The sequence below is a fragment of the Indicator indicator genome, chromosome 1 (assembly GCF_027791375.1).
Source record: "Indicator indicator isolate 239-I01 chromosome 1, UM_Iind_1.1, whole genome shotgun sequence".
Lineage (NCBI taxonomy): Eukaryota > Metazoa > Chordata > Aves > Piciformes > Indicatoridae > Indicator > Indicator indicator.
Genome location: NC_072010.1, coordinates 128,958,455 through 128,981,066, shown reverse-complemented (window position 1 = coordinate 128,981,066; position 22,612 = coordinate 128,958,455). Strand labels below are relative to the sequence as shown.

Genomic DNA, 22,612 nt, shown 5'->3' with positions numbered 1-22,612 from the left:
AGACAGGATATCCTGTATTCAGGTCTCTAAAACGCTTCTGAAAAGATTCTCTAGCTCATGCTGTAAATAACTCACAACAGGACAGAAGTTCTGTTACAGAGTGATGGCTAATAGGTAATAAAGGGTCAAACATATAAAATAGTCTGGCACAGGAAGTTTCTAGGTAATGCTTTGTTGGAAGCTGTTTCCTAGGCATCCACTAATGGCCACTGTCAGAGGCAGGATATTGGTTAAGAAGGACACCTGATTCAGCACAATATAGCTCCTGCTTTTGTTTGCATATCATGCAACTGAAAAAGACCACTGATAACAATCAGAAGGAAAAATCCCAGAGGACTGACCACTGCAGGAAGAACTTAAGTCTTTCAAATATCTATTGTTTCAAATCAAACACCTTCAGGATTAAACTGCATGAAAAAGCTGAGGCAAGAATGAAAATGTCCATCCTAAGCTGATTTCCAATATTCTTACATTTCTTCTTGAAATACATGGAAAAAATTATAGAATTTCTTGCAGAATAGTAATTTCCAATGCCATGCACTTAAATCCTGAAACATTGTATTTGCCATTTCCAAATGGAAATGTTTGAGTTTTGGTGTGGAACCAAAGGAAAAATTGAGTCAAGTCACACAGAATCACTTGGAGGGGACCTCCAGAGATCATCAGGTTCAACCCCCCTGCCAGAGCAGCAGCACCCAGGGCAGGCTACACAGGAACACATCCAGGTGGCTTTGGAATGTCTCCAGAGAAGGAGACTTCACAACCTCTGTGGGCAGCCTGTTCCAGGGCTCCATCACACTCACCATACAGAAGTTTCTCCTTGTGTTGAGGTGGAATCTCCTGTGTTCCAGCTTGTACCTGTTATTCCTTCTCCTATCAGTGGGCACCACCAAAAAGAGCTTGGCACCTTCACCTTGACCCCCACCCCTCAGCTATTGATAGACATTGATCAGATCCCCTCTCAGTCTTCTCTTCTCTACACTAAACAGCCCCAGGGCTCTCAGCCTTTCTTCACAGCAGAGATGCTCAAGTCCCCCATTCATCCTCATAGCCTCTGTTTGACTCTCTCCAGCAGATCCCTGTTTCTCTTGAATTGGGGAGCCCAAACCACACAGTTTTATTTGTACAATGGCACACAGTGCTCTTGATGGGTTTGAGGCCTAAAGGCTGAGTGCTCCTTTACTCTGACAGCTGCAATAGCACAGCACTATCCTGTGGGATATACAAGCAGACCAACTCATGCTGCTATATTAGACCTACACATCTCACCTCATGCATCTATATCAGACCTGGACAGGCTGGGGAGTTGGGTGGAGAGAAACTGAATGAAATACAAGGACAAGTGTAGAGTCTTGCATATATGAAAAAAACAACCCCATGGACCAGGATAGGTTGGGGGCTGACCTGTTGGAGAACATTCAGGTTGGAAAAGACTCTTGAGATCACCAGGTCCAAGTTCACCACCAAACCACATTACTAAGCTCCACAACTAAATGACTTTTAAACACACCCAGGGATGATGACTCATCCACCTCCCTAGGCAGCCTATTCCAATGCTTGACCACTCTTGCAGGGAGAAAGTGTTTCCTGATGTCCAGCCTAAACCCCCCCTGGTGCAGCTTGAGGCCATTCCCCCTTGTTCTATCACTTATTATCTACTCTCTCAGGTAGAAGAGACCAGCACCTACCTCTCTACATTGTCCTTTCAGGGAGCTGTAGAGGGTTTCCCCTTAGTCTCCTCTTCTTCACACTAAACAGTCCTAGTTCCCTCAGCTGCTCTTCACCAGACTCATTCTCTAGGCTCTTCTCTGCACCCACTCCAGCCCCTCAATGACCTTCTTGTACTGAGGTGCTCCAAACCGAACGCAGAACTCGAGGTGTGGCCTCACCAGTGCTAAGTACAAGGGGACAAATCCCTGCCCTACTCCTGCTGGTCACAGCATTGCTGATCCAAGCCAGGATGCCATTGGCTTTCTTTGCCACCTGGGCAGAGCACTGGCTCCTATTCAGCTGCTTGTCCATTAGAACCCTCAAGTTCCTTTCTGCTGGAAAACTTTCCAGCCACACTTCCTCAAGCCTGGAGTGCTGCATGGGGTTGTTATGGCCCAAATGCAGGGCCCAGCACTCAGCCTTGTTGAACTCGCATTAGGACACCTTTTTATTTTTAAATACTGAAAAATATGAATGTTTGGCATCTCTCAAATTAGAAAGTGATACGCAGTAAGGTCTTTAACAACATGCTACTTACATCTTTTAGGGTAATAATATTTGGATGCTGTCCATAGCGCAGTAAGATTTCAATCTCCTCCGTTGGATCTCTTTTACTCTTGTCAATAATCTATAAGAGCAAATAGATAGATACTGGTGTCATGCTTTTTGTCAACATCACATAGTGGAACAGTTTGCTGTGCTTACTAGCATAAAGAGAGCAGCAGTGTTTATTGTTGTTGGTAAATGGCATGGATTACAACCACAACAAAGCTTGTTCAATTGGAACAGTAAGGCAAAGCACAAAAAAAATGTTGGAAAAAGATGGAAAAAAAATTTGACTGTTGAAAATAATTTTGGAGGGTAATTAATCTGAGCCCTCAGTCTGGGATAAATAACACGAGGCTGTTTAGTAGGTAAGACCTCAGGCACTCATCATTTAGTCAAATAGGAAGTTCCTAATTTGACCTGAGATATTGGTTTGATGATGCTAAGGAACTGACTGTCATGAAGTTCATCTCAAACAAATATTTGTGCACCAGAGGATAAACAGGAAATTAAGGGAATCAAAAATAAGAAAAAGGAAACATTTCTGAAGAGTTAATTCAGATAAGCATTCCAGTATGGAAGTTCACTTCAATCACAGGAGGCTTGCTGCCAGGCTCGGAAGTTCTCCCTGTGCAAACAAGCAAAATATTCTTTTTCTCCACCCAAAAAGTATTCTTATGCCTCTCCTTTTTTTAACCCCCTCTCCTTCTGAACTACAAAATTTCCTCTAATGTATTCTCTGTCTTATCCTTTGTTCCTCTGGAAATCCTTAAATCTTTATGGCTACCAGCATCAACCCAACACTGGACACTAATCACTTGATTATTTTTTCTTGATTCCTTGAGACAAAAAACAAAAACAAACAAACAAACAAAAAACCCAAAAACAAAACAACCAACCAACACCAAAAAAACCCAACCTCAACAGGAGAGGAAGGCAATATTCAGAACAATCATTGCAGCTCAAAGAATTAACAGCTGTGCCAGTACTTCCTTCCAGCTTCAAGCCAAATTTCAAGTCAAATCTGTTCCTGGCCAGAGCCAGACTACAGACAAGTATGTAACCACCAAATTGAAACTGCATGGTTTCCAGTAGACAATCTGCATACAAGAACACAGCCAAAGAAACTAAAATACGTCAAATGAGGAGATAAACGAAGTAGTAAACTTCTCAGTTCAAAAAGTATGGGATTTTATTTATTTTTCCTCCTCTCCTTTTTTTTTTTTCTTCCTTTTTTTAAATTAAAATCTGCTCATTTGTACTTCTGCTTTCATAGCAACAATTCAGCCCCACAGTGTTATACAGACAAACAAAAAACCCTTAGCATTCCACTTCTGGGAACTCAACTGATTTCAGCCTTCAAAAAAGTGCTAGAAGGCCTAATAGAGTAACATAAAAAGAACATTAGAAATCCTGTAAAATAAAAGTTAAACCAAAAGCTGAAATTTATTCTGGAAGCTCTACCAGAGTTATACATTGTTATAAGCTTCTAGCTATCAGACAATTTATGGATCTCCTTTGGAAGCAAACTCCACATATACATCTATATTTAAATAAAACTAATCAGTCATATTCTTAACATATTATGGAAAGTCATGTTAGCTTTTCCTCCTAGAAGCAGTCATGGAACTCCCATCATTCTTACCCTAACTACAAAGGTGCTTCAAAGAGCTAAGGTTCCTTTTCACCACCCAAACCAGCAGATAGATAACAAACCCCATAGCAATTCAGTCTATCTGCCAGGAAACGTTCTGTTTGCTTGATGATCAAAAGTCACATTTGCATCTGAAATTCTTTAATATTTAAAAAAGTTCTTTATTTTCTATTTTCTTTATAGCCAATAAATTAATGATGCCCAACATCTACGGTGCTAAACCCTGAAAATTGTGTTTTGTAACAAATTACCTTCACAGCATATTCCATGTTGGAAGCTTTATGAATACACCTCTTGCAGATGGAGTAAGATCCAACTCCAATATCTTCCTTTACTTCATATCCATCAGTAAACTGGATGCTGTTCCTGTGCAACTGCTACCAAAATAACATTATCAATTAATGAATATTCTAAATATATAACTGATCACAGAATATATCTGATTGGAAGCTCATCCAATCCAACCTTCGACCCAGCACTGAAGGGTCAACACTCAATCATGTCCCTAAGCACCAGGACCACAGGCTGCTTGACCACCCCCAGGGACAGTGACTCCAGCACTGCCCTGGGCAGACCATTCCAATGGTTGAGAATCCTTTCAGAAAAGAAATATTTCCTACTGATCTTTATATTAAAAAGAAGTTTTTGAAATCCTGCTGATTTGCTTCAGATTTTGAACTGATGGCTCTGAGTTGGTCCAAGTGGTCTAAATAACTGCTACCTTTGCCTTGAGACAGCATGAGAAAACTCAGACATTAGCCACGTTATAAATAATGCACACTAGACTTTAGAAACTGTCAACATTATATTTCTGGCTATCAGTTCATTAAAGACAGACCCTCCAAAGCAAAGATGATCAAAACGTTGCATGATAAAATAATGGTATAGCAAAAGCATCACTCGTTCTATTCTCTGAATAGCTGTACGCCAGCTGAAAAATTCAGACATACTAAGCAGAAACATTTTAAGTGGAAGCTGCATGGAATGGCAGTCAAAAAGCCTGTCCCAGGAATGAAAAAATGCAAGAAGGACAAGTGTTGACTCTTGCAATGGAAGGAAGTGGTGTTCTGGAAGGAGGAGTTTGTGCAAAGGATGCAAAGCGTTGGCAGGAAACCATCTGGGCATCCTGCAGCACAGAAAAGAGGAAATAGGAGCGAGGAAGCGGTTGAGGGGCACAGAGGAAAGGCAGCAGAGAAATAAACTTTTACCAGAGAAGGAAACAATATACAAAGAGGAAGAATGGCATCCACAAAACTATGTGGGAATGAAGGAGCACAGAAAAGCTTGCAGAAGTTTTGAGCCAGGCTCCAGAAGCAGAAATCATTTTGATATAGACCAAATCAGCTTCTTTGCAATGAAAAAGGATCTAAACCCCCTTGAAATGTAAAAATTTATGACCCATGAAACATGAAATGTGTACAAATGAGAGTGCTGTGATTATACAAGACTTAATGAGAGGATTAAAGAAATATGAAAACTGTTTGTGTTCTGAATCAATTGTTTTTAAAAGAATCTCTCAAGCATTTACAAACTACCCTTGCAGTGAAAAATGCTCAAGCATACAGCAAACCTTTTGATTCCTACCTACATACCAATGCATTTTCAACACAACTTAGAGCACCAGTTTGCTTTCACAATCTGCTCTTCCTCAGTAATTGGACTTATTACAGAATCACAGAATGTTAGGGGTTGGAAGAGACCTCCAAAGATCATCCAGTCCAACCCCCCTGCCAGAGCAGGAGCACCCAGAGTAGGTCACACAGGAATAGATCCATGCGTTTTTTGTCTCCAGAGAAGGAGACTCCACAACCTCTCTGGGCAGCCTCTTACAGACCTCTGGCATCCTCACAGGGAAAAAGTTTTCCTTTCTGTTCCTCTGCAACCTCCTCTGCTCCAGCTGGCACCCAGTGCCCCTTGGCCTGGTATTGGTCACCCCTGAGCAGAGCCTCGCTCCATCCTTCCCACACTGCCCTGCACATCTTTATCTCCAGCTCCCTCAGCCTGGCCTCACAGCGAGATGTTCTACTGCCTTCAGCATCTTTGTGATTCTCTGCTGGACTCTTTCAAGCAGTTCCCTCAGGTCCTTCTTGAACTGAGGGGCCCAGAACTGGACACAATATTGCAGTTAATTAAACAGGTCTGCTCCTTTGGAGGTTTGTTCTGATAAAAGAATTTATTTTTCTTGTGAAGCTGGAAATGTCTGTCAGGATACTTCCTTCTGTGATGAAAGAAAAAAATCCCTCCACCAAGACACAGCAACGCTGCTTTACTGACTTATTTTTGTAAAGCAGAGATACTCACCTGGACAATTGAATGCACTCCAACTGTCTGCATTGCTTGGCTTTCATCATCTGATGTAATAGCTACAAAACTAAATCCCCGGAAAAGCTGATGTGCATTGGCACTAGGTGGGATACCAGGAGAATCTGAAAAAAGAATTCATCTACTTACAGGCAGAGTTTGTGAAGTTTAGAGATGAGGTTATGTCTAAGTCTGAAGAGCAACCCACACCTTTATTCTACAAAGTACACAGAAAGCAGAATTTGCAGAAAGTGCTTCTGAGGATCAAAGTACAAATCATTCCTGAAGTGTTTTGCATAAACCATCAAGTGACAAACAATGGCTACAGAGCTCCTACTGCTGCCAGACAATTTCCCTGTACAGAAAGCAGTGCTCTGCAGAAAATATTTACATATGGCAGCACGTCTGTTATATTTATAGAGAAGTAGTCAAATATTGGCAACACCCTAAATTAGCAAAGACACAAATTTCTATCATGTTTTGAACAAAGAAGTAGAAAGCTACGTAGAGACAGATTGTGCTGAAAGCACAACTTGGCCACCCAAAGTCTGCAATGACTTAGCTTCTACATAGAGATACTATGCAGAGTCACCACCATGAATTAAATGAAGCCACAGACTATAGCCTTTAAGGAGACAGAGACACAGAGAATCATTCTGAGTTCAAATAAGATTACTTGGATAAGTAGAGTTGAACTTCAGCATAGTTTTTTTAGCTGAGGGTGACTATTTTTAACCCAGGACAATTCAGTTGTCTTTCATGATATATTTAAGCCAAAGATCACAAAACCTTCTGTGAACAATGGAATACTTGTGTGTGAGCATTCATTTAACCCAACACCACCTGGATGGTCAAGACACTTTACATAAGCTGAACAGGAAGAATGTTTGTAACTTTTGAATATGCAAATGGTTTAATTCATCTCTTTTTTTACCTTTTGGAGTTTTTGCTGTAAACTCAGGGTCAAAATAAAATGTATCTTCTGGTCTGCCAGTTGCAGGTTTAAAAGGGGGATGGATTTCTCTCCTGTACAATTTCTGAAGAGAGCACATAGGCCAGGGTGAATTAAAAAGTTACACAACACCACCAAACACTGCACTCAGAAATTTAGTGAATTAATTTTGAATTAGGTACTCACATTCCAATCTATTTTGGAAAAGAACGCATGCCTCTTAATTTCTTCAACCCCATCTGGACCTGCTCCTTTTGTAAGGAAGAAAAATGTCTGTGAATTATCTTCTTCTCAGTCAAAAGAAGTAAAATTGCATTCTTTATGTCTTCTGTGTTACATTTACAGGTGGAAATAGTAGAAATGATACATTTTTGGATCATTAGAAGAGCAAACAGGCACTCTGTGTTCTCACTTCAGTCTACACAACAAACTGAATTCATTTAGTCAGTTTAGTGAACATTGATGTTATCAATATTGTGATCAAAAGTATTCTGCTAAACACTTTACCTAATCTGTTTGCTGGGTTTCTTTTGAAGAGCATTCGCAGAAGACTTTGTGCTTCAGGACTCAAGAACTGGGGCATTCCAAGTTTGGCCCTAGAGAACAAAAATAATTAATAGCATACAAACATATTGAAGGAAAAATTAACTCTTCATTCCTCCTGTCCTCTGTCATTAAAAAAATTCCTATCACACAAGATTGGCATCACTTACAAATTGCCTTCAGACATCAGAAACAGAGCAGAAGTGCTGTCAGTCATGTAAAATTGGAATTTTGATTCTTTTTCTCCTCTCTATTTTGACTTGTACATTCTTTTCAGTAGAGAAATTCAGAAACTTCAGTAGATGACAGTGAAAAAAAGCCCGTGGAAAAGAATACTTACAGGATAACAGTTTACAAACCTGCATGCTTTTGTAATATGCTTTGACCTGCTTCTAAGTCCAGTTCCTACCAAATGACACCAAACAAGAGGGCCACAAAGATGATCCAAGGGCTGGAACACCTCTGCTATGAAGATAGGCTGAAGGAATGGCGCTTGTTCAGTCTGGAGAAGAGAGGGCTCCAGAAGGACCTTAGAGCTGCCTTCCAGTAGCTGAAGGGATCCAACAGAAAGGCTGCAGAGGGTCTTTTCATAAGGGTGTCTAGCAATAGGACAAGGGGGAACAGTTTGAAGCTGAGGGAGAATAGGGTTTGACTGGATCTTAGGAAGAAGTTCTTCAGTAGGAGGGTGCTGGGATTGGAAACCAAGTGAGGTTGTGGATGCCTCCTCCCTGGGGGTGTTCAAGGCCAGGCTGGATGAGGCCTTGAGCAGCTGAGTCTCGTTGCGAGGTGTCCCTGCCTATGGCAGGGAGGTTGGAGTAGCTGATCTCTAAGGTCCTTTCCCACCCGAGCCCTTCCAGGCTTCACAGCACAGGTTTATAACTGTTGCTGCTGTGACTAGTTTCAGTTGCAGAACGCATCTTCGTCTATAGAAACTGTGAAAACTAATGTCAACCTTTCATTTAACATGAGGTGCAAGGGAAGGCAATCTAGTAGTACACTAAAACAATGACTACAGCTCTTTTCTCCCTCTTTTCAGCATTAAGGAAGCTGGGACAGGAGGGAGAAGTATGAGAAGCTTTGCCTGCTTTGGGGTCTCCATTAACACACTACAAGCAGATGTCTTTCCATCACAAAGGAGCACTTTCCACCAAATCCTCTCCTGGCCACAGGACACAGCAGCAGAAAGGACAATCACCAGGTCCTCAGAGTTCCCAGGCCATAGAACCACATGACTGACAGCAATTTCTTTCTGAGATTCATGATGGCTGAAGACAAAACTTTGTATGAAGGCAAATCTCTTCAGAGAAAAGATGCTTTAAAAAGTTAACTTCATTGCTGCAAACTATGATTTCTTCAAATTGCAGAGTTTCTCAGTTTTAGGTAAAGCACAGAAGAATAAACAACATTTCTTGCTAATGTAAGAAATCAAAAGCCCAGAAACACAGGTCTTCTAAGGAGAACACATTTGCTGTGGATTTTCAGGAACAGAAGATGAGAAAAGTAATTTATCTTAAATGATACATGATGAAAATATTAATTCATATGCACATCTGTCCATTTTAAATAGTTTAATGAGAATTTTTAGGAGGAATATAATACATTGACTACTATACAGAAAACAAAAATAAAACATACTGACAAAAAATGTGACCTTATCAGAAAAGACTTTCAAATGGCTTTTTTTTTTTTTTTTTTACTGTTCACATCGCCAACACCAAACCAGATTTATCTCTATGTAGTAAGTGTATAGAACATTAAAACAGAGGTAAAATTTCTTGGCTTCATGTCACATTTTTTGTGCAGCTCTCTGAAACTAACAACAAAGATTGGAAGGTGAGAAAAGAAAGAAGTTGGAAAAGGAACTAGAGATGCATGCTCAGATGAAATCTGAAGGTACTCATGAATGCCAATTAACTGGGGAGATACAAGGAGGATATTTTACAGAAGATTTCTTGTAGCAACAGTGGAAAGACTTTGGGGGGACAGAGTGGAGTCACATGCAGGCAGAGGAAAGAGAAAGATGTGACTTGTGAGACATGGATAGAAAAAAGATAAGCATGACTCCTCTGCTGCACTCTAAGTGAGAGTGCAGCAGAATTATCTCAAGCTAGCTTCTTGTAAATAAGAGGTGGTCAGAAGGAGTTTGTGCTTGCTGTGAATAGATAGAACCTTTTAGTTAAAGACATTTAATTATCACAACATGAAGATTTGAATTGGCATGGTGATGAGGCAGCAGAAAGACACTAGCATCACTAAATACATTTATTTGCAGATAGAAGATGAAGGGGGAAAAAAAGGGCAAAGATTAACATATTAAGTATGCAAAACCAAGGAAAAAGAATGAGTTTGTTTTCTAGTGACTTTCAAATTCTAGTTACTTAAACATATGAAATAATTTCATATTTTTCTACTTTTCATAAGAGGTTGTTGGTGCAAGAGAAATGCTGACTTCAATATATGGATAGACAAGCAATAACAGAGCTAAGAACAATGATAAACGATGAAGTGGAAAACAAAATAGTTTTATGAGCTTCCACGAGGAAAAAAAAAAAGGTATTAGTAAAAAGTGGATGGAAACAGAGAAGTGAAACTGTGGTATGAGGAAGCAGTTGTTTGCACAGTGGTAGAGGACAAAAAAAAGTGGGACAGTTGTGTTGTGGGTTGTATTAGCTCAGAGAATGTGTAGGGGTTCAGCAAGAGAGTGGAAAAAAAAAAAGGCAGGCCTTCATCAACAAAATCAAGAATGTTAACTGCATGAAGGAAAGCAACCTCCAAAATAGAGTTAATGCACAATCTGTACTGGAAATAGCAAAGGGGAAAATTAGAGCTTGGGCTAAGTCATAGCAAAGTACATAAGGGAGAATGCACTTCAGCAAATAGGGGAAGTGTCTGGGAAGCAAGTTGTTGTCAGCACCAGTAATATAAAGAAGTAGGGTGGGTCATGAGCTGGTAAGATAGAGAAGGATAAGGAGAGAAAAGTACTTTCTCAATTAAAAAAAATACCCCTAAAACCAACAACAAAAAAGCCCTGAAACAAGCAAACAAACAAAAAAAAACAGCAAAAAATGCACAGGTTATCAAAAAGGACAAGAAAGGTTAAAAATATTATGGAAATAAGATGGGAAAGATTGTATGGTTGGAGAAGTTATTATTACAGATTTAGAGAGCTGCTATGAAATTCTTTGCACCTAGTATGGGGGAGGAATAGAAAGGCAAATTAGATAGGTAGCAAAGGGAATTAATAGTATGGAATAGGGAGTGAGGATTTACCAGTACCTTTGGAAATGAGGGAAGAGTAGAAATTAGATATTGCAGCCCGGAGGGCATCCCTGTAGAATACCTGATGAGATATATAAATAAGAGTGTACTCACTTGAGAATCATAGTCATGGTTTCTTTTCTGTCTTTCCCTTGGAAAGGTAGAGTACCAGTGAGCATTTCAAACTGTATAGAGTAAAACTTTCATCAATTACATTACCTGGACAAAAATCTAATTTTTGACAAAACTACTTTAGCATCTTAACCTTCCAAAACTCATGCATGTTAACAATCAAGTCTGTGCAAAACAACTTCCCATTGTACAATGTCAATTCCTGTGAACACTGAGAGCAGCCTTTACCATTGTTACAGCTGCAAAACATTTTCCTCTGGTGACACCTTGCTTTTTTTTACTGCTCTTCTCTAAACAATTTAGACTATAATGCTCTGTGTTTCACTTCTGCCTAAAAATTTGATTCTTGGAAGACTTTCACCTACACAACTGCATTTTAGTTTTCAAGAGAGTGGGGAGTAGGGGAAAAGATTCCCCTTTTAAAAGTTAGTGATGATGATTTATCCTCATGCAGAGATCATTTTAAAAGTCCTTTTTTAAATTTTTTTTAAACTTGGCATGTACACAGCCTTCATTGGAAAGGGGAAGAAGGTTAGGTGGTTGACAGAGACATGCATGATGAGAAGTGGTTACTGTATGCATACAGTGGAAATAAAGCCTGAAGAAACACATAAGAGACCTCCACAGCGTGTGCATGCACATTTTACAGTGCCTGCTAGCAGGCAACAGACATTGTTAAAATACTGATTTGTTCTGAAAGTGACTGAGTAAAAATAGAGAAAGACAAAGGTGCTGCTGTTGGGCTGCAGGACACTGCAGGGATACCAGATCTAAACCAGGCAGTGAAAGTGCTCTGGCAGCAGTCACAGCAGCCAACACCCACTCTGGGGCAGAGATCCTGATTTTTGGTTTATGACTTGCAAAACAATTTAGTTCAATGAAATTTCAAGTGAGCAAAGTCAAAACAATGCTGAAGGAACCCTCTAAATAATAGATTAGGTCATTTTGAACACAAGGTATATCCTCTGTCCCCCTTTTTTTTAGCAGGACTCAAACACTCAGCCTTCTAAAAGCACTAAAAATGAGCAAGGATAACTTGGGGGAGGGATTTGTGATTGTACTATTCTTAGCCCTACAATAAGAGGATGAAGTTGCACTAACAGCATCCTTTAACCCTCCCTTTTTTAGTAAAATAGAATTTTAATTTCTTACTACCCTATAAAGCACACAGAGAATAACAGCTGCTACTTCTTCCCTACTGCTAGATACTTTTTCCTCTAAATATTATTTCATGTTTTACTAACAAATATTATTTGGTTATTAAATATACTGCCACTGAATATAGTGTCATTATTAAGTATTATGTCATTATTATACATTCTACTATTATATATTATTTTTGTTATTAAATATATAGCTACTGAATAGTTTTACTACCAAATATTATTTGGTTATTAAATATATTGCCACTGAATATTACTTCATTAATTCATTGTTCAATAATTCATTATTTAATTTCAAATATTATTTCATTACTAAATGTTTTACTTTTACATATTTTTGTTATTAAATATGTACTTATTGAATAGTATCTTATTATTAAATACATTGCCACTGAATATTATTTCATTAGTAAATACCTTTATTAATTTTATTTTAATATCAAATATTATGCTATTAGATTGCTATTAAATAGTATTTAATTCTTATAATTTATTAGAAAATATTACTGTCCTAGGTGTTCCTGCTCTGCAGAGGGGTTGGACTGAATGATCTTTTGAGGTCCCCTTCCAACCCCTAACATTCTGTTATTCTGTAACATCCACAGGCCAATAGGACTTCAGGGCTAATATTGATATTCCCTTTTATTTCAGCAGAAGATTACTTCAATAAATACATTATGCTTCTGAACCCTTTATTTACCTATGTTTAGATGTCTGGCATCCCTTAAATCAGTCCCTGTTTTAAAGGACAAATTGGAATATACTTCACAAGAATGGCCAAAACATTTAGTATCTAGCAGCCGGAGAAGAGAGGCCAAATGATTTCTTGAGATTTTTTTCTAGTCTCCACTTTCATGCTATCACTTCTGTTCAAGCTGGATACTGTGTACTCATACCACACCAACAACCACTTTAGTTCTCAATCAACACAGATTAATTAATTAAGAGACTGTCTATGAAAATCATTATGCAAACTAGAAATGCAATTAAATTTGTCTTAGAGGAAACTGCACTGTATTCCATAAACTAATATGGAAAATTTGCTTTTTAAGGTTGCATTTTTGTACCCAGAGTGTTTAAAACACAGGACACAGGCTGTGAAAGCTACACCAGTCACATCTAGTATCTTTCAGCAATTAAACTTACAACTTTATAGGCATTTAATTAAGTTTTCCAGCTTTATAAAGTGAAACTGAAGTTGAACTATGTTTGTGTTAACAAATATTCTGCCCCTCCGCTATAATTATCTTTTAAGTCACTGTGTTCCTACTGATCAAGTGTGCAGTGGTGAGGGATTGTGTGCACCTGGCTGGCAGAAGCTTAGTTATCAGGTGCTACTTTTACATAGTCAGTTTTCAGATCACAACAGCATTCTAGATGATTAGAAGGTGATAGGATGACATTTTCAGACACCAGAGTCCTTCTTGTACTACAAAGCACACACACTAATTGTACTGTTACAGTCATAGGTAGCAGAAGCAGTAAGAAACAAAACCATTCTCCTTAAAAATACAATTATTTCATTTTCAAGTTGAAAATGTACCCAAAGATTACAAATTAAAAGCCATTCAGTGAGCCTAAACCACCAAACAATTTGTCTTTTCCAAAACATATTTGAGACATGTTTTTCCTGATCCTTCAACTTCACCTAAGTTAGCTCCTAGCAGAAACACCATAAGCAAGTGAACAACTATATCCCATATATCAGATGAGTGTCATTTGGATTATTTTGATGTGCAAAAGCAACATCTGTCATTATTCCACTAAGCTGTAATGCCACTGGAGACTAATTCTAAAGCTATCACTCATGGTTTTTCCACTTGACAATGAACTAGGATTTAAAATTTGGATCTTCCCAGCTTTCCATTTTCCTACATACCTCAGTATTAATATTAGCCTCTGCAACATTCAAGCTCCAATAGATGCAGCAGATTGCAACTCAGTAACAAAATGAGGTCAAATAGTTGATGTTGATATGACCCCATTCTCGATCCAAACCTTGAGGTATTGTTACTGATTTTGTATAATTTAAGACTTTTTTTGGTACTTAGAATCCATCTCAAGCTCACCTTAAGAATTTAATGTTTCATTTGTTTCACCCAACCTCACAAAACATAGTTTTGCTATTATTTGTTTTTACCAGAAACCTACCATTAGAACACCAAAAGACCACCAGTCTGCACTCTGTGTATGACCTCGTCTGTTAACAACTTCTGGTGCCATGTATTCCACGGTTCCACAGAAAGAGTAGGCCTTCTTTTCATGATCAATGGATTCCTTACTTAAGCCAAAGTCTGGAAGAGAAAAAAAAAATAGTTTTAAATGTTTGGGGTTTTTTTTTTCCATTTTTTTCCTTTTTTTTTTTTCAAAAGCACCTGTGGTTAACACTTTGTGTGAAATGTCATGCCTATAACATTCACTCTGATCTGCTAAGACCTCACCTGGAGTACTGCATCCAGCTCTGCAGCCCTCAACACAAAGGAAATGGATCTGATGGAGCAGAGGACCAGAGGAGGGCCACAAAGATGATCAGAGGGCTGGAACACCTTCCCTCTGTGGACAGGCTGAAGGAGCTGGGGTGGTTCAGCCTGGAGAAGAGAAGGCTCCAGGGAGACCTAAGAGCAGCCTTCCAGCAGGTGAAGGGGCTAAAAGAAGGCTGCAGAGGGACTGTTCCCAAAGGCCTGCAGTGATAGGATGAGGGACAATGGTTTGAAATTAGAAGAGATTTAGATTGGATGTGAGGAACAAGTTCTGCACCATGTGGGTGGTGTAACACTGCAACAGGTTGCCCAGGGATGTAGTTGAGGCCCCATCCCTGGAGATCTTCAAGGTCAGGCTCAAAATGGCTCTGAGCAACCTGATTTAGTGGAGGATGTCCCTGCTGACTACAGAGGATTGGACTGGATGACCTTTAGAGGTCCCTTCCAAGCCAAACCATTCTATGATTCAATGATATACACCCAAAGACAAGACTTCGGAATTACAGAATTCTCCCCTCCCCACATTATGACATGTGAGATGAGACAATTGGAATGAGATATAATGAGATATAATTGGAAATCAGTTAACTATTTATATATTTAATTTATTTAAAGCTAATTATGGTATTTGCTCCAAAGGAAAATCACCTGCCAGTTAAAATTCCTTATTTTACCATAATGCTTTACCAGTGAAAGAAATCACAAAGATTTTATTATGAACAGAATAGGTTCAGGTGTTGAAATTTCCCCTTATTCACCTGTCAATTTGATATGTCCTTCCTCATCAAGCAGGATGCTGAAAAAACAATGAAAAGATTAGTTAATTCATTAGTTAATTAAAATCTTTTAAACTGTACTGATCACTCTTAAGGATTAACAGCATCCACAAAGACAAGCAGAACTGAACATGCATGAGAATGAATCATTAGGAAGGAATACTTTTCAACTGCACATTTTATTTTCCTTCCTTTTTGTCTTCTTAAAGCTGATGAAATATAATAAGAATATCTTGAACTTTCAGTTTTGGCCATCTGTAGCATGTGTCATTATCACAATTGTTAAAAATAGAGAGACAGCTCTACTTCTCTTAAACTAAGCAAGGCATATTCATGTCTTAAGGTATGTTTGTATGTTACACAAGATAGAGATTCATTTCTAATTACCACTTCAAAGGGTGATGGCCATTTCAAAGGGTGATGGCCACTTCAAATAACATCAAGTGGTGCAGCTGATAAATTTGAAGGATAGGTGCAACCCAGAGAGACCTGGACAGGCTGGGAAGGTTGGCTGAGGAGAATCTCACAAGGTTCAATAAGGCAAAGCGCAAAGGTCCTGCAGCTAGGTCATGGCAATCCTAGATTTCAATACAGGCTGGGGGATGATGAAGTTGAGAGCAACCCTGCAGAAAAGGACTTGGAGGTACTGGTGAGTGAGAAGCTGGACATGAGCTAACAGTGTGAGCTTGCAACCCAGAAGGCCAATGGCAGCCTGGGCTGCATCAAAAAAAGCGTGGCCTGCAGGTCAAGAGGTGACTCTGCCACTTCACTCTGCTCTGATGAGACCTCACCTGGAGTACTGTGTCCAGCTCTGAAGCTGGAGACAGGAAGGACATGGATCTGAAGAAGCATTTCCAGAGGAGGGCAACAAAGGGCTGGAACACCTCTGCTATGAGGACAGGCTGAGGGAGCTGGGGGTGTTCAGCCTGCAGAAGAGAAGGCTCCAGGGAGACCTATGAGCAGCCTCCCAATACCTGATGGGGGCCTACACAAGAAGGCTGCAGAGGGACTGTTTGCAAAGGCCTGCAGTGACAGGACCAGGGACAATGGTTTGAAATGAGAGAGAGGAAATTTAGATTGGATGTTAGGAACAAGTTCTGTACCATGAGAGTGGTGGAACACTGCAACAGGTTGCCCAGGGAGGTGGTTGAGGCCCCATCCCTGGAGATACCCAAGGTCAGTCTGGACAGGGCTCTGGGCAACCTGACCTAGTTGATAATGTCCCTTCTGACTGCAGGGGGGGTTGGATTAGATTAACTTTGGAGGTTCTTCCCAACCCAACCCATTCTATGATTCTATGTTAAGTATCTGATGACACACAACAGAGATGTACATGTTCTACAGTCACTTAGATTGGCCTCCAGGTGGAGAAAAACACAATAGCATACATTTATATCTGAAAGGCTCAAATGTTCCAGATGACAGCACTGACATTTTCTTCTTTACATCTTCTAATACTAAAAAAATAATTAAATTACTGGAGGAAAGATATAAGCAGGAGACAGAGTTCAGTCATTTGAATGAAACATGGATGGCTAACATACTGAGACCATATCTGAATTGTAGCTTCAAGCTTATTTTTTTCTGTGATCATTACTACACTTAATAAAGCCTGTGACTTACTATTTTCATATTTTACTTCTAAAATTTTAAACTCCATTCTACTCTTCCTGCAGTGCCCTTTAAAAACCAGCACTGAAAAAAAAAGTATAATTTGCTGTTAGGCTTTCAAATGCAAAGAAACAATATTCAAATGTAATTCTATGTTATACATTTGCTCTAAGTTTATCTCAAGTCCAGAAATTCTATAACAACGATAAAGACAAGAGGCCAAGAAGACCTCTTCTTGGTACACCCTAAACCACCTGCAAAATGAAAGGTAGAAATATTTCAGTAGGCTTTTTAGTGAAAGGAACATGGATTACAGTAACAGGAATTCTAGCACATCACCCTGAAACTCCTGTACTACTGGAAAAGAAATGCAGCATTTTAATTAAAAGAGTCCACAAGCTTCCCCCACCTCCCTCCTTGTCCAGGTTGTGCCATAAATTGCTGAAATTGATCATCTGGAAAGAGAAGTGCAGAGGTAGAAGTGCTAGGGAAATCAAATGAACACACTCCATTTGCCACAGAGCACTCTTACTTTTCTGGTTTTAGGTCCCGGTATATTATTCCAAGACTATGTAGATGATCTAAAGCAAGTGCTAGTTCTGCCAGGTAAAATTTAACATCATCTTCCGTGAACATCACCTGGAAAGGCAAAACAATGGAATTTACATGTAAAGTTTGTAAAGCTTCTGCCAGTGCCAACTAAGCAATGGTTAACAGGATGTTATGTAGAATGGTTCTTCATAATACTTGAATTAACCTCTATGTGACCCCTAAAAATTCAAATGTGTTGATTAGACAAAACCTAGCAGTTTATCATCAATACTCTTTCACAGAACATTCTTGAAAAAGAACTTGAGAAGCCAATGTATTTCTGTCTGCAAAACTGAGGTTATTTGCTTCTGACATGGACCTGATGGAGTGGGTCTAGAGGAGGACCACAGAGCTGATCAGGGGCTGGAACACTTCTACTATGAGGATAGGCTGAGGGAGCTGGGGGTGTTCAGCCTGCAAAAGAGAAGGCTCCAGGGAGACCTAAGAGCAGCCTGCCAGTACCTGAAGGGATCCTGCAGGAAGGGACTGTTCCCAAAGGCCTGCAGTGATAGGACCAGGGGCAGTGGTTGGAAATGAGAGAAGAGCAGATTTCAACTGGATGTTGGGAACAAGTTCTGCACCATAAGGTGCTGGAATACTGCAACAGGTTGCCCAGGGAGGCAGATGAGACCCCATCCCTGGAGATCTTCAAGGTCAGATTTGACAAGACTCTGAGCAAGCTGATGTGGTGGAGGATGTCTCTGCTTACTGCAGGTGGGTTGGACTAGAAGACCTTTGGAGGTGCCTTCCAACCCAAACCATTCTGTGATTCCATGACAGTTCAAGAGAACAAACAGACTGCAAAGGGACTGAAAAATTTTGGGAAGCATTTAAAGAACGTGACAACCTCCTTCTTGGATGTGACCAGTTCATTTCCACACAACAAACGGACTAAAGAAGTCCAAATCCCTGAATTTCATCTACAAAGTCAGAGAGACATCTTGGTGTTTAGGAGAGAGTCTCCACATACCATGAGAAAGAAGTTACAACAGTGATAAAAACTCCATAGTGCAGCCTGAGATGTAAGCACAGAAAAGGTAGATCAAAGAGCAAACTAAGGAAATAGCAGAAGACAGGTCTCAGGTAGCAATCCTACATTTTCTCCTAGGAATATATACCAATCCCTACTTACAGTCAATGAAATGAACATGTTATCCCCATTATACCAACAACCACTGTGATCCACTGAGAGAAAAAATAATTAAGAACCAAATCAAATAAATTCTTCTGAGAATTGACTAGTTTAAAGAGAGAAAGTGATACCAGAGCTTGTAAAAGAGGCTGTTGCTGATGTTACTTCTACAGAAAAGCCAATACTCAGTAGAGCCACACTCAAGAAGGTAAATCTCTACCTGGAACATTTAAAAGCTCAAGTTATGAAACATTTCATGAGAATGTTAACACACTCATGCTATGTACTGCAAAAACATTGCATGCAATTAATCTTTCTTAATATTGAATATCTGCAGTGTAGACATCCAGCTCTGAATTAATCACTTTCTCCTTTGTAGTCAATGGGGGGAAAGCAGGAAATTTTAGGCTACAGCTCATCTGCTCTATTTTAAAATAGCATTGAGGATGACATTGATTGCAACCAGGATTCCCATTTTACTTGTCAGTTATGAACAACCTGCCTAGACTCAGGTGTCTACAATGAATATTTCTTTCATAGATTCACAGAATGGTTTAGGTTGGAAGGGACCTTGAAGATCATCTACTTCCAACCCTGCTGCCGTGGGCAGGGACACCTTCCACTAGCCCAGGTTGCTCAAGGCCTCATCCAACCTGGCCTTGAACACCTCCAGGGAGGGGGCATCCATGATCTCAATGGGTAACCTGTTCCAGTGTCTCACCACCCTCACTGGAAAGAATTTCTTCCTAATCTCCAGTCTAAATCTGCCCTCCTCTAGCTTCGATGCATTCCCTCTCTTCCTATCACTACAAGCCCTTGCCAAAAGTCTCCTTCCAGCTTTGCTGTAGGCACCCTTCAGGTACTGGAAGGCTGCTTTAAGGTCTCCCCCCAAAGCCTTCTTTTCCCCAGGAACAGCCCCAACTCTCTCAGCCTCTCCCCATAGGGGAGGTTCTGCAGCCCTCTGATCATCTTCCTCTGGATGTGCTCCAGCAGCTCCATGTCTCTTTTTCTGCTGGGGGCACCAGAACTGGACACAGCATTGCAGGTGGGGTCTTCATGAGAGCAGAGTACAGGGGAAGAATCACTTCCCCCATCCTGTTCTTATGTTAAAATATTAAATCTGATAGAATCTGAGTGGCTTAAGATCAATAAGATATCATCAGGAAAGCAATACACATTTCTGCTTTGGAGTCAAGAGAGTACTGCAGATTTTAAGAATAAAGTATCTGTTTTACAGTACTAAGAACTTTGTACTTATCTGTGAGGCAAAGCAAACAGAGTAAATGATGTCATTGAATTAAATGTAACCATTTATACAGTCAGCAGAGAAATTATTGTATGTCTATACACGAGATGCACTGTATTCTACTCTCAATAACCATACAAATATGAATAAGGGAGTGGAACATTTCCCTGTGAGGCCAGGCTGAGGGAGCTGGGGGCTCTTGATCTTGGAGCAGAGGAGCCTGAGGGGTGCCCTCATTCCTGTTGATAAAGATGTGCAGGGCAGTGTCAAAAGGATGGAGCCAGGCTATGCTCAGGGATGCCCAATAACAGCACAAGGGGCAGTGGTGGAAGGTGAGGCATAGGAAGTTCCATGGAAGCATGAGAAAAAATGTTTTTCCCTGTGAGGATGACAGAGCCCTGGAACAGGCTGTTCAGGGGGGTTGTGGAGTCTCATTCTCTGGAGATATTCAAGACCTGTCTAGATGTGTTCCTGTGTGACCTGCTCTAGGTGTTCCTGCTTTGGCAGAGGGGTTGGATTAGGTGATCTCCATAGGTCCCTTCCAACTCGTACCATTCTATGACTTTCTGAATTTATAATCAAATTTTATCATTAGACAAGTATGAAATTAAAAAGAGTTTACCTCTTTGGATAAACGTGTAAACAAGTCTCCTCCCCTGAGAAAATCCAAAATAAGATACAGCTTCCCTTCTGTTTGAAAAGCTGAAAAGATCAATTAAAAAAAATAAATTAAATGTCATGCAATTTTACCCATGATCAGAAGAACAACATAGCCAATAATTCATCTTTATTTTCATTGTCAAAATTAAATCTTCTATTTTTTTTTTTTCTTTGTGGAAAACAAATTACTTAAAGGACTTAAGAAAGTGTTCCTTTCTGATAAATCAAGTAACTCCCATGCTATGCTACAGCAAAGTGAGTCACAAACAGGATTTCTATGAAAAAAATAAACTATACTGAGGTTAGGCAGCATTTCATTCCAGATTTTGGGAGTAAACAGCCTAGATTTAAAAAGGTGCAAATTAGTAACCTCTGGAAACTGAGCTTAACAGGGGAATTTAATCTAGTTTCAAGAGTGACAAGTAAAATAGTGAAAGCAACATTATTTAAGGCACGGTCCAGAGAAATCTATAGGAAATACTGGACTCAAAGAAAAATATAAACTAAAAAAGAACCAAACAAAGCAACTGTTCTCTTTCTGTTCACTTTTGACAAGACCTTAAGAGCCCTGATTTCCTAACCCCTTCACATGAATATTTTTATGGCTGCACATGCTATTAAAATGCAAAGGCATATTCCCACCAATTTGATGCAAAAGGAAGTCATGTCATTGCTTGTGTCTTCTACAGTGTAAATAAAGCAAGAACAGGATAGAATTTGAACAAGTGAATGATATACAAATGGTAAGATATTCTGCAATGGCTAGATACAGACAGACAACTGCTTTTTAATAACTCAAAGGGCTACAGACTGAGTGCTGTAAGGACTCAACACTGCATGAAGTTAGCCATGTGCTTAGTTTGCAAGAGTATTACTATACAGCAAGTCTTTGCACAACCAGGATTTAGGTAGTGCACTAACTTTCTATGATTCTCTTACCCACAAGCCAACTATCTAGACAAGCATGCATTTTTGCAATATAAAAATGATTTTTTCTGCAACTCACCATAGTGTAACTTGACAATAAAAGGATGGTTCACTTCTACTAGGATATCCCGCTCCATTTTTGTCCGAACCCGATCTCGAACTGCAACAGAACATCAGCAAGGTTAAAATAACAAAACTTTCTGTATGGAACAGCATTTCTCCTGAGGTACTTTATATTGTATCTTCATAATAGTACAATGGTCTGCAAGTCAATACACTTCACACAGAAGAGATTGGAGAGCCAATTTTTCATGGTGCAGGGTTTTCCGATACGTCACAGCGGAAGTTCCGACACCTGGGTCAGGGCAATCTCAAGCACAAATATAGGCTGGGCAAGGAGTGGCTTGAGAGCAGTTTTGAGAAGGAGGACTTCAGGGTGTCAGTTGATGAAAAACTCAACATGAGCCAGCAACAGTTGTTGGCAGCCCAGAAAGCAGTTGTGTGCCAAGCTGCATCCAAAGCAGTGACAGCAGGACAAAGAAGCTGATTCTGCCCCTTGTCGCTGCTCTCTTGAGACACCATCTGGAGTATTGCCTCCAGTTCTGATACCCCCAGCATAAGAGAGACATGGAGCTGCTGGAGCAGGTCCAGAGGAGGGCCATGAAGATGATCAGGGGGTTGGAACATCTCTGCTATAAGGACAGGCTGAGGGAGCTGGGATTGTTCAGCCTGAAGGGGGCTACAAGAAGGCTGCAGAGGGACTGTTTCCAAAGGCCTGCAGTAACAGGAGGAGGGGCAATGGTTTCAAATAAAAGAAGAGCAGATATAGACTGAATGTTGGGAACATGTTCTGCACCATGAGAATGCTGGAACACTGGAACAGGTTGCCAGGGAGGTAGTTGAGGCCCCATTCCTGGAGATCTTCAAGAT

General features: G+C 40.0%; 1 protein-coding gene across 1 annotated transcript in view; it reads right to left on the bottom strand.

Moving 5' to 3' along the window:
- Window positions 1-22,612, bottom strand: part of RPS6KA3 (ribosomal protein S6 kinase A3) — a 73,959-nt gene that overhangs the window by 9,825 nt on the left and 41,522 nt on the right. The window contains exons 5-16 of the mRNA XM_054391016.1: window positions 21,762-21,842; window positions 20,718-20,797; window positions 17,659-17,765; window positions 15,498-15,535; window positions 14,411-14,553; window positions 11,079-11,149; window positions 7,671-7,759; window positions 7,350-7,414; window positions 7,146-7,248; window positions 6,212-6,336; window positions 4,162-4,287; window positions 2,249-2,338 (exon numbers count right to left, since the gene is read on the bottom strand). Coding sequence (XP_054246991.1) covers window positions 2,249-2,338; window positions 4,162-4,287; window positions 6,212-6,336; window positions 7,146-7,248; window positions 7,350-7,414; window positions 7,671-7,759; window positions 11,079-11,149; window positions 14,411-14,553; window positions 15,498-15,535; window positions 17,659-17,765; window positions 20,718-20,797; window positions 21,762-21,842 — 1,118 coding nt within the window. The remainder of the gene's footprint in view (window positions 1-2,248; window positions 2,339-4,161; window positions 4,288-6,211; window positions 6,337-7,145; window positions 7,249-7,349; window positions 7,415-7,670; window positions 7,760-11,078; window positions 11,150-14,410; window positions 14,554-15,497; window positions 15,536-17,658; window positions 17,766-20,717; window positions 20,798-21,761; window positions 21,843-22,612) is intronic.